This window comes from Zingiber officinale, chromosome 1B (genome assembly GCF_018446385.1).
Source record: "Zingiber officinale cultivar Zhangliang chromosome 1B, Zo_v1.1, whole genome shotgun sequence".
NCBI lineage: Eukaryota > Viridiplantae > Streptophyta > Magnoliopsida > Zingiberales > Zingiberaceae > Zingiber > Zingiber officinale.
The window spans coordinates 96,513,989-96,526,199 of record NC_055986.1 but is presented as its reverse complement, the minus strand read 5'-3'; the positions used below and the strand labels follow the sequence as shown (position 1 = coordinate 96,526,199).

Genomic DNA, 12,211 nt, shown 5'->3' with positions numbered 1-12,211 from the left:
TAAACATTGTTGATTTTACATTGAAATCATAGGTGGAGGGGGTGAAATGAAATGGATTTGGACATTGTGGAGTAGTTTGACAATTTTAAAATGGTGGAAAATTTTAATAATTTTTGGAGGGCGAAGGGAAAATTTTCCCTTTAGTTCTTGACGAGCATTGCAGCACTATGTTGTTTAAAAAAGGGATGAACTGATGCTATTTAGAAGTCATGATTGACGTAGGCTCTTTTGTTGTCTTGGGTTTTTCGGATGGAAAAAAATTGAAGCAATCTAAAATAGTTTAAGTGAATAGAGAAAAAAAACAAGTTATTAGTGCATGCAAATTTACCTTATATTTATATCAATTTTATTTTATTACATATATCTTATTTGTTTAGATGGAATGGTAGGAAGTGAAAAGGCTCTCATTTCTTATTTATTTAATGAGACGCATAAATTTATTTTTATTTGCATTTATTTCGGTGAAAATAAAAAAAAATAAAAAAGAAGATGGATTTAGTTAAATTCCTGGTTCTATATTTCCTTTCATTGTCAATGAGTGAAATCTTTTTTTTTCCATTCTTCTTCTTTCATATTAAATTTAAGTTTTATTAATTTAGAATGTCTCTAAAATTTTTATACTCCATTAATAAACCAGTGATTTAAGTAATTCTTATAAAATGAAATAAAATAGGAGTGTTTATCTTTTAGTAGTAAAATAAAAATATTTGAGTGAATTTTAATGTTAACTAGTGATCATGTGGCAAAAGGTGATTCGCTTGTCTCCAGCGCCCCCGTCAATCCGTTTCTAGGCCAACATGGAGGAGGTAAATCACGGGTGACTACTAGCCATTAGTGTAAATGGCCAAGACAATGGGGGAGATTATGCTCAATCACGTCGAGTTTCGACCCCAAAACCTCATGTGACAACACCCCATGTCTTAACCATCGCACCGCCTCGAGGGGACATGTTAACTAGTGATCATGCACACGCATCGCGTGCATTTTAGCTTCGCGTACATTTTAGCATTAAAATACTAAAGTAGAGTCATTAGGGTAAAATACTGACTTTTGAAAATCTGAATTATTTGGGTCTTTGAAGTGTCACCTTTACGGTTTCCGTATGAAAAAAATTAATTTAATTTAATATTATACTTATCTTAGTAAAAAAACTAAGAAAAGTATATTTTTTTAATATTGTTGGTTTAAAATATTTATAGAAGTTTTTTTTTATCATAGTGTTATCAATTCTAAGATGTGGGACTAAAGAGAACTATATTTTTTTTATAAAAAATAACCAGAGAAAATTAATGATGAGAAAAATTCATAATAATATGTCGCAGCTGAGTTTCGTACTCTAGATCACTGATTGTTTCACTTGTGGAATTACTAATAAACCTTGGAGTTATTTTTAGTATGAATAGAAAAATTGATATTAACCTAAATTTATTTTAGGCTTCATCAAAATTAGTTAATAAAGGGGGAGATTTTTAATAAAATAGTAAGATAGTAAGGTGAAGCGTTAAAGGTATTTTAAAATTGATTTAATTAATATTTTTTTAAAAAAATATAATAGTTAATTTTGTATTTTATTATAAATTTGAGAGGATTTTAATATTACTGCAGTGTTAAAAAAAGATAAAATCATTGGCTAGTCCTATCCGGATGGATTCGATTTTACAGAAATTTTCTATCGGCTATAAAGATAAATTAGATGCCTAAGTTTGGATATCTTACTGTGACGGATGTTGTCATATGAGATCATAAGATCGAAACTTGACAGCATCTGAGCATGTCCTCTCCCATGTGACCATGTCTTGCTCTTGCACTAATGATTAGTAGTTATCTGTTATTTATCTTCTCCATGTGACTTAGGGACGAATTAGCAGGGGCGCTGGGAAGAACAAATTACCTTTTACCACATGAATATTTTACCGTAGTACCACAACATCATACTGTTAATGAGCACTAAAAAAAACAAATAAATCTAGTTATTTCATTGACTATCCCTAAGTGATCAGTCCAGTCTCAACAAAATTTTCCACCAGCTACTAGGATAAATCAAGAAGCACATGTAGTAGTCAATCTAGAATTTCAAAATCCTTTCATTGCACTCCCTATTTTAAGAAAAAATTACTATAAATACAACATACCCACGGCACCATAGCCCCATGTTCTTTTAAAATAGTTGTTAATGGAGCGTTAAAAAAAATTATCATAAAATCAAATTTAATCGAATCAAACTCAACTCATATCATCTCTATCAGTTTCGATCTCCGAACAACTAGTTTTCTTTTTAACGAATTTAGATAGATTTAGGATGTGCTGGCCCCTATGCCTTTGCCCTCTTTCTCTTCTGCCGTCCAATTCGACGATTCAGGTACGCTTTTTTCTCTCAATCTCGTACTCTCTTCACCTTTACTATTTGGACCGAATGCATCAATGAACTGATCGTCATATTGTTCTCTCAATCTCTTCAGCAAATCAACTCACGCTTCTTTAACCAAAAAAAACACAATTTTTTTTGCGAAGATTTAGATCTGATTGCTTTATTTGTTTCTTGATTAATAATCGTCTCGCATTCGCGCTTCTGATGTAGGGTTAATTTAAGCAAAAATTTTGATCTGCGATATCGGACCTTCCATCGCATCAAAATCTGTAGGAGAGGAATGGAGTTCTCCAGAAAAGTTCCTTCCTTGGTGGAGCTATGTACGCAGACGGCAATCGCTAATCTTAGGTACATGGGAGATGTTGGAGATATGGATTTAGACCTATTGAAGGATATCTTACCTCACTGTAATATCGATCAGTTGACTCATATTGAGAATTCGACAGAAGTGAGGGCCATGTTTTCATATTTCTTTCAGTTTTGTTGTGCGTTTTGTCGTTTGGTTTTCATTCCTAAATCAATGGGAATGTAGGGAAGAGATCTTAGCCCAGTTACGGATGGCCTGTGGAAAAGATTCTACGAGCAACAATTTGGATCGGAGAGTACTAATATTGTGATCAAGAGGATGAAGCAGAAGAAAATAGTATTTAAATGGAGACTTCTTTATGAGGTATAGTGTTCTCTATTAGGATCTTTTCATCATCATCATCATCAAAAGGAAAATAAGTAGAAATCACTAGCCAAAAACTGACATTCTTCTTACATTTCTAAATTAGAATTTGGAGATGACATAGTAAACCACTAGTATATTAAAGGAATGACACTGAATTGATTCCCAATTGCTTGCTTGTAGGCAAAGTTGAAGGAGAGGGAAGAAGCACAAAATAGAATGGCTGAGAAACTTAAACAGCGATATGCAGAAAGTCAAGCTAGTGAGTCATTGTTTGCTGTTGTTTATTTATTCTCTAATAGTCATTTCACATTAGCTAATATGGTTCCATTTGAACTGGATCAAGGAAATAGGTAGCAATGAACAGCAAACATGCGTGTAAAATGTTGCAGTCATAAACAATAACTTCTTTTTTCTTTTTCTATAGTAGCATTATGACCATGGTGAGTAAACAAATTGCATCTGCCTGAAGTATGTTAAAATATGCACTCAAGCATGTGCGTTTGCCATTTTGGGTCTTGCAAATTTACCATCTTTCTTGGACTTTCACTAGAGTTGATCTCTTCCCTATGGAATTGAGTGGTTTGGAGAATACTTTGGGATTTTTGGTTCATGGTTTGAGCTGTACTTCTTCGTCCTAGTATAAGTTTGGGGCAGATACTTAAGCTTGTAGGAGCTGTTGATTTAAGGCTTCTTGAGGTGCAATTAGAGAATTTGGTAGCATAAAACAACTGAAATTTTTTTCCATAACAATATAATGGAATATTCTTTTGATAGAGTTTAGTTATTTTGGTTTTAGATTCTTACCAAATGATGATGCATAATGATTTTAAACCATTTATAGAGTATGTCTGTTATGATGTATCCCGTAGGTATTGACAGATTGCATGTTCACTTGTTTGGTCAAGTTTCACAAAATAAGAGAAGACCCTGGTTTCAATTTTCAATCAAATTCCCGAATAACTGGAGTATCAGGATCAATTTGTTAAAGTATTTCAACCACTTGCTCCTCCTTTTTGTTTGTTTGTTTGTAAAAAATGACCAACTAATCACTCAACGAAGACATTCTCATATATTGTTTATTATGTTTCTTGATTGGATTAGTTTAAAATTGGTTCTTCACTTCTATCTGTATGTCCAATACTATCTACATTATCCATTGATTTACTAAGTCTATGCCTGTGCTTTAACTTCTTACTGGAAAATATGTAATTGTAGTGCCACTTGAAGACAGAAACAACTCCTATTTGATGAAAATACAATAAATTTGATAAATAATCATTTGACCTTAATTATCAAAATTAAGCATACAAATTCAATCAATTGTTAACTAACAAGGAGTAAGTATTGAAAGAAATAATTCTCTTAATATTACTCGATTGAATCATAACAAGTGACTGAAATAACTAGAGTCACCGGATTAGACAATAGAACTGATTGGTAATATGACTACTAGAACCATTTGGATTATGAGTATTGGTCACTAAAACGAAATTCAAATTAGACCCATGGTATTATTTGCATAACCCTATCCTTTTTCAGTGCAATTTTTTTCGCGGTACTGATGGATTTCCGTGACTTTTATACTCTAGATTAATGACTCTCACCAAGTTGGTTTTTTTCCTAAAACAATTTAATGTTTTCTACCATTGAGAAAGTAATATCCGAAAAATCTATAAAAAAAATGAAAAATGATATGCACAATGAAAAAAACTCAATGAAAACCTCAAGGATAGACACATAAAGTGATGGGGCCCACAAAAAGTGAAATGGTGGGCCATGACTTTATGTGTCTATCCTTGAGGTTTTCATTGAGTTTTTTTCCTTGTGCATATCATTGCTCAAAAAAAATGATAGAAAACCAAACGATCATATAGGAAATTAAGTTCATGCAAAAATTTCATTTCATTCATGGCTAGTTATTTCATATCACATTTTTCATCATCTAAGTCCAGTGAAATTAGAGGAATAATTTAACCATCCGTGCTAATCAGTTTTGCAGGAATCTGAGTTTTTTGTAGGCACATAAATTATTCTACCAATTAAGCAACATGAAGTGCATAATCTTACACTTCCGCATGTAGTTAATTTCTGTTGATGTTTCTTGACATTTCTTTTTTTAGAGAAACAAAGTCGGCAAATCAAAATTTGTTCCAAAGTTCCTCCTAGCAGTAAAAGGAGTTTCTGGGAAGGTAATATTTTTATTCCTTTACACAATCGACACCGAACCATATTTGTTACAATTTACTTTAGCATGGACATGCGATGACTGTTTGTAGGGAGTGGACCAGGCACTAACCTGTCTAATGTGAAGGGGAACTTGATGAAAAAGGCAAAATTGGAGTATCTCAATAGGTAAGATAATTTGATTCCCTCTTATTCTAAATCAATCTCATTCGATCAAATCAGATTCTACAATACAACTTTTCTTTCTGTTCGGCAGCCATGAAGCAAAAGTGCATGCTCAGATTAGGAAAAATTCTTTGCAACGAAACAGCTTCACATCTCAAAGGTGTACCACTTTCCTTCCCGACATCCCAGTTCATCGGATTATAGTTTTCTTGTAGATAATTGTTTGGATTGTATTATGGCTCCCTCTTTTCTCATCGTGAACTCTTCTTGTGTTGCAGTATCTATCGTTCCGTAAAGCCAAACAGTTTTCAACCAAGTAATTCTGCTTCAAGCTCCAGAAATGTGAAACCTGTAGCAAGAAAGTAATAATTTTTTTTAGGTTTTCTTACTAGAAAAAAAATAATGAATCAGGTAACATCGAACCTAAGGTGACCGGCCCGGTTCAACGGAAGTTTTTCATCGGCTACTTGGATAAATTGGAGAAATGCACATGAAGATCTATCCTGACAACTAGCGTTTTCGGATTCACTATCCATTAGGGAGAAAATCTTTCATAATATACCGTAGTTGAGTTTCAAACTCCATATGCCTGATTTATCACTAGATGGCTAGGTTTTCGTACTGCATTTCTACAAATTGATGTCACTCTGTTTCTCGTTTGTAATAACCATTCTACTTTGCCCCAACGAGGAGCATTTTTTTTCTCTCATAGTTAAAATTCTGTGTTATTTACATAGTTATATTTATTAGTTGTGTTAATGTTTCTTGAACCCTCTCCGTCGTCGTTGATGATAACTTCAACGATAGTGTTTCTTCAACTCTTTCCATCGCCTTCGACGATAACTCATGGTGTGGACGACGACACATTCTAAATGAGGTTCTTGTACCTTTGCACCAATTTGAAGAGGGAGATGAAGATGATCATTTTACCACCTTAGACTTTGTCAGTCATTCATTATCCGATGAAATGTAGGAGCCGGCCTGCTTTGAGCCAAAAGGATGGGCTAAAAAAACCTTTCGGAGATCGTTCGACTCACGAAGAAGTCGATGCCAATGAGCTCAGAGAACTAACTGAAACTGAGAAATCTTGTTGTAGTATGTGTGAAAAAAGTTGAGTGGATAGATACATGTGGCAAAGAACTTGTTGACGTCAGAGAATTTGAGCTCTGGTATGTTTTACTTTACTGCATATGATTTTCTGTGAACTGCAAAATATCTAAAACTTCATTTCTAGTGATTAATAATAATAATACTGGTTTAATTAACTCTGAATTAATATCATATTGAAGTTTTTTTTGTTATATTATATTAGCCACATAATAAATAGTATCATATTTAATATATATATATATATACACAGAATTCAACTGCTGTGGTGAGAATCCTCCGGTGCCGTGCGGTGCAGTCCACGTCAGCCGCGTGAAACAAAAAAAGACGCATGAAACAAAAAATCAAACCTCTGCCGCGAGCCCTAGCAGAACGCACACCTCCTGCCGCGAGCCCTAGAAGAAGAAGCCACCTCTTGCCACGAGCTGTCTCCTCCTCTCCGACGAGCCATCTCCTCCTCTCCGGTGAGCCGTCGTCTCCAGCCACAAGCTCTCCTTGCCACGAGCCACCTTCCTCTCCAGCTGCAAGCTCTCCCTGCCGCGAGCCACCTTCCTCTCCAGCCGCAAACTCTCCTTGCCGCGAGTTGTCTCCTCTCCACGAGCCGCAAGCTCTCCCTCTTCGAAACCTGCCGCGAGCCACCTTCCTCTCCAGCCGCAAGCTCTCCCTGCTGCGAGTCATCTCCTCTCCGTGAGCCGCAAGCTCTCCCTCTCTGAAACCTGCCGCGAGCCATCTCCTCTCCGTGATTCATCTCCTCTCCGAAACCTTCCTCGCCGTCGCCTACCTCTCAACCGACGAGAGCCCTAGCTGCTCTCTCCCTGTGCATGGGTTCCTCGTCGCCACAAAGCCTCACAAGCGCCCTTCCATCCCTGCTCGGTAAGATCTTTGCAAGACTGTTATAATAAATTTACTGATCTTTTACTCTGATGCTTACAACTATGGTGCTTACAACTATAGTTTCATTAGTTGATCTTTTCTGATTTGCCGTTCTCATTTTCCAAGCCATCTGTTCTTTATTTCATCACAATTCGTACATTAATTGATCGAGGTTAACTTCATTTTCCGTAAAGGAGATTTATAATATTGTTCTGTTTGCATAATTCGGTCCTGTTTGCAGAATATGCCTCTATAAGGTGTATGTAAAACAGTGTATTTATAGATGTTGAGATCATGATCATGCAACTTAAGTTTGTTGGAAACAATATCAAGTTTAGAGTTTAATGTCTCTGTCAAGTTAATTGAAAAACTTCTGTTTATTGTTTATTCTGAAATAAGATGTAGTATTTATTAATCTATTGTCAAATATAATGCAAGGGTGCATAGAAATGGAAGAAAATAGAGTTCATGATCAAGAATTTATTCCCCAAGTTGTAGATGATCGAAAGCCAAAAATTGGAATGGAATTCTCATCTCTAGAGCGAGGATACATATTCGTTCTATAACAATATGCACAGGAAGCCGGATTTAGTTCAAGGAATAGCACGAGCATGAAAAACGAAATGACAAATGAAGTGACGTGGAAACAAATTGTATGCTTTAAAGAAGGACATACAAATCTAATGCGACACAATAAACATCCAAACCCTGATCAACAGACAAGGGAAAGAACACGTGGCATAGTTAGAACGGGTTGTAAGGCAAATATTGCATTTGTGAAGAAATAGACGGGACCAGATTGGGTTGTCTGTAACTTCATAGAAGCCCATAATCATCCGCTCTCGACTCCATCAAAGGTGCATTTGCTATGCTTACATCATAGTGTTTCAACAACCCAAAAATCATTGACAAAACAGCTTTCAGAGGCCAATGTGCCAACTTGTCAACAAATGCGTTTATTAGAGATAGAGTATGGAGGCCTTGAATGGGTAGGTTGTATAGAAATTGATATTAGAAACTTTGAGAGAAATCTAAGGGATGAACAAAAGGGTATTGATGCTGAAACACTGATCGAGTGTTTCACATCTGAGCAAGAGAAGAATTTAGCTTTTTTCTTTGTTTACGAGACTGATTCAGATAATAGATTTAGTAGGTGCTTTTGAGCTGATCATGTATCAAGAAGGGCATACAGTGTATTTGGTGATGCAATTGTATTTGATACGACATATAACACTAATAAATATGACTTGATTTTGGCACCATTTGTTGGAGTTAATCATCATCATCAAGCAATTCTTTTTGGTTGCCAGTTTCTTAGTGATGAGAAAACTGAGTCTTTTGTTTGGTTGTTTACAAAATTCTTAGAAGCCATGCCTAAAGGTGCACTAAACATTATCATCACTGATCAGGATCCTGCTATGACAAAAGCTATTGCATAGGTTTTCCCTCAAACAGTGCATCGATATTATTTGTGGCACATATTGAATAAATTCCCAGATAAATTGAACCCTTTGACTTCTTGAAACCACTATCACAACATAAAGAACATCACTATAAATTCTACAACACCTGATGATTTTGAAAAGACATGGGAAGAAACTATCAAGGATGCTAACTTAGAGAAGAATGATTGGTTGCCCTTGATGTATGAATTGCGACACAGATGGGTCCCAACATATTTTAGTCATATATTTTCTATAAGAATGTCAAGTAGCCAAAGATCTGAAGGTTCACATGCATTTTTCAAGAAATATATCTCAAATAAGAACTCATTAATAGATTTTATCACACGTTTTAATAGAGCACTGAGACACCAAAGACACAATGAGTTAGTTACGGATCATATTAATATGAATGAACATCCCAAGGTTAATACAACCTGGTCAATGGAAACTCAAATGGTTAAGCTGTACACAAAAAAGAAATGGCTGGAGTTTCAAAGTGAAATGACCAAGAGTCATAGTTACTATGTGCAACAGACATTTACAGGAGTTGTCTCAGCGGTTTACCACGTGATGAAATTTCAAAGTTCTTCTTCCTCAAAATCAAGAGTGCTCAAGCATGACAAACAAAGGGATTACATATTGTGTAGCTGTATGAAATTTGTGTTTGACGGCATTCCATGCAAACATATGTTAGTTTTTTTTTCATATCAACCAAGTGTTTCATTTGCCTGATACGTATATACTAAAACGATGGACACAAGATGCAAAAGTTGGAGCAATATATGCTTTAGGGGAACAAAATGTCATTGATGATCCAGATTCAGAAAGGTATTTGATGTCAAGACACTCAAGGCTATCCTATAAAGCATAAGTATTAGTTGATGATGCATCTATGAGTAATCAGAAGACAACCTTATTGGCTGAACAATTCGATTGTATCTACAACAAAATGAAAGAGATGTCCATCAATACAACGTACAATGATAGAAGTAAAAAAAAGAAATCAATTGATGAGACCCTTGGTATTATTTATCCTTCTGTAGTAAGAACTAAGGGATGTGGGAAGAGATTAAAATCATCAAAGGAAAAAATCAACATCAAATTCCAGGCTTTGTCGTGGATGTGGACATCGAGGAGTGTCATATGATAAGCGTAACTGTCTCAATTTACAACAAGGGTATGTGTCGATTCAATTTTTCATTTTTATTATATTTTTTCTTGCAATTACAAATTTATCTTATTATCTTTTGTATATAACAATGTGTCAATTATCAGATCAAATGAAGATAATACTCATATCAGTCTTGACGACGCATATGAACCGGATTTGGGATCTATAGCTGGTACTATCAAAGTTTTAATTAGTTAAATTATAGTGATTTATTGTTTATTGAGAAAATGAAATTAATAAATTATCTTTATTGTTATAGGTTCTAATAACATGCGCTAGGATGTTATAATTATCTATGGTTGGTATATCTATTTCCTTTGTTTGTATGTTTCATTGGTTTAGCACATTTCTTGTATTGAGGTGTTTGTTATTTGGTTTAGTGCATTTGCTGTATGTATCAACAATGATTAGAGAAACACAAGCTTTTGTTATGGAAATGGAAATGGTCTCCCTCCTTCTAAGGTATGTTTTTCCTATGGTTTAAGGTTAAACATTTCTATTCGTTGTTTGTATTTAACTGGATATGTGTTTTCTTTCAGTGAATCCAGTGTTAGAGAAGATTTGCCTTGGATTTGGTTTTGATTTGGTGTATTCCCTTTGCTCCAGTGCCAGAGAAGCTTTCAGTCAACTAGAATTAGCCAATAATTTTTTTAGTTTGATTATATTGTAATCGAGGAATTGTGTTTTAATAGCAAATACTGGTTTAAATTTTATATGTTTTTGGACCCAATTGACCTATTACAGATGGATGGTTGGAATTTGTATCCATTGTGTTGTATGTCAGCAAACGATGTAAATATGAAGTTCATGGTTGCTGTCCAATTTAGTTTCTAGCAGTGTGTTTGTTGGCTTTTGCTTTTCTGTTATATGCACCTTCCCTTTGTTGGAATGTATACTAAAAATCTAGCTTTTGTATAAACATTTACTTAGAAATAAGAATCATATTGGTCAAACACTACAAGAAAAAAGCCTAACAACAACGGTTTTTCACCGTTGTCGTAGCCCCTTTCGGACTGTTGTTAAATGCCGTGTTGTTAAAAGGGGTGCCCAAAGACAACAGTTTTTAACCGTTGTCTTTGGAGGCAAAGACAACAGTTTTACAACGGTGAAAAACCGTTGTCTTTTCATTCAATGACAACAGTTGTTCACCGTTGTCTTTTAGCGTCTACCTTTAATAGCAGAGTCTTCAACAACAGTTTTAAACTATCTATGACAACGGTGAAAAACCGTTGTCTTTTTTAGATAAAAAATAAAAAAAATTAATACACAATTTTCCAATATTATAAATCATTCAAAATACTAAATTTCAAAATAAAATTTAATATACAATTTTCTAACATTCAAAAATAATATCTATAACATTCTGAAGAAATTTCATAAGCAACCAACAAAAGGATAACACTATTAAAACAAAGGTAGAACAATATAACACGAGATTTTCTACTTAGATGTTGGTGAAGAGGAGGGACTGCAACTCCTAGTGCTCCTTAATTTGTTAAAGTCTCTCCATTTTTTTTGGCTTATCGGCATTCTTCCCAGTACTCTTGAGGACACCTATTCAAATAAAGATATATATTACAAATTAGAAACTAAACTGTACGCGTGAATCTAATTGCACTGCATAAATGTTACATAACCATAAAAACCATTTGATCTAGTCATCTAACAGAAGTGCAAAAAGCGTTATCTATGTAACATAAATGGTAACCTCTTGAAACAATATGGTGGCTCTTAAAGTCATGAACACGTTAAGGTTTTCACCAACTATAGTAGGAATGACTGCAGTAATTACTTGAAACAACATAAATATGTTTTTATTTGATTATATAGTAGGAAGAAAACATTAAGATTTATACTGCTGCTGCAGTAGGAAATCATATTGCTACTCAGTGTTCAAGCCTATCTATCGCAACCATTAATAAAAACATCAATCAATATAAGGCGCACAAAATTTGATCTCTTGCATAAAGTTGGTAGATCATACCTCAAAGTCTTTACGAATGATTTTGTCCATGTTGCAAAGGGTTAAGATCTTGAATCTGGTTCTCCAAGTCTTGTTGCCTTGTGTCATCTCCCTCTTCAACTCCAGCAAGGTTTCTGGCTTCATTCTGTTGCTGACTCTGATTAAGTTGGATCGAGCGCAAATCTCCTAGCCCTCCATCTTAAATACTCAATGAGCAAAGAGTTCATACTGATTGAAATACCAAACCGAGTAAATGAGGAAA

At 34.7% G+C, this 12,211-nt stretch overlaps 1 protein-coding gene across 2 annotated transcripts; it reads left to right on the top strand.

Annotated features, from left to right (window-relative positions):
* Positions 1-2,202: 2,202 nt before the first annotated feature.
* LOC121969962 lies at positions 2,203-6,134 on the top strand. 2 transcript variants are annotated; one of them, XM_042520305.1, is made up of 9 exons: positions 2,203-2,359; positions 2,579-2,816; positions 2,901-3,038; positions 3,222-3,300; positions 5,162-5,230; positions 5,318-5,393; positions 5,482-5,550; positions 5,669-5,706; positions 5,802-6,134. In XM_042520305.1, the coding sequence occupies exons 2-9, from the start codon at positions 2,649-2,651 to the stop codon at positions 5,882-5,884; spliced, it is 720 nt and encodes a 239-aa protein (XP_042376239.1). In that variant the 5' UTR covers positions 2,203-2,359; positions 2,579-2,648; the 3' UTR covers positions 5,885-6,134. The 2 variants fall into 2 exon arrangements, with proteins under 2 accessions (XP_042376239.1, XP_042376248.1); XM_042520314.1 differs by lacking the exon at positions 2,203-2,359 and having other exon boundaries at positions 2,388-2,716.
* Positions 6,135-12,211: the final 6,077 nt, after the last annotated feature.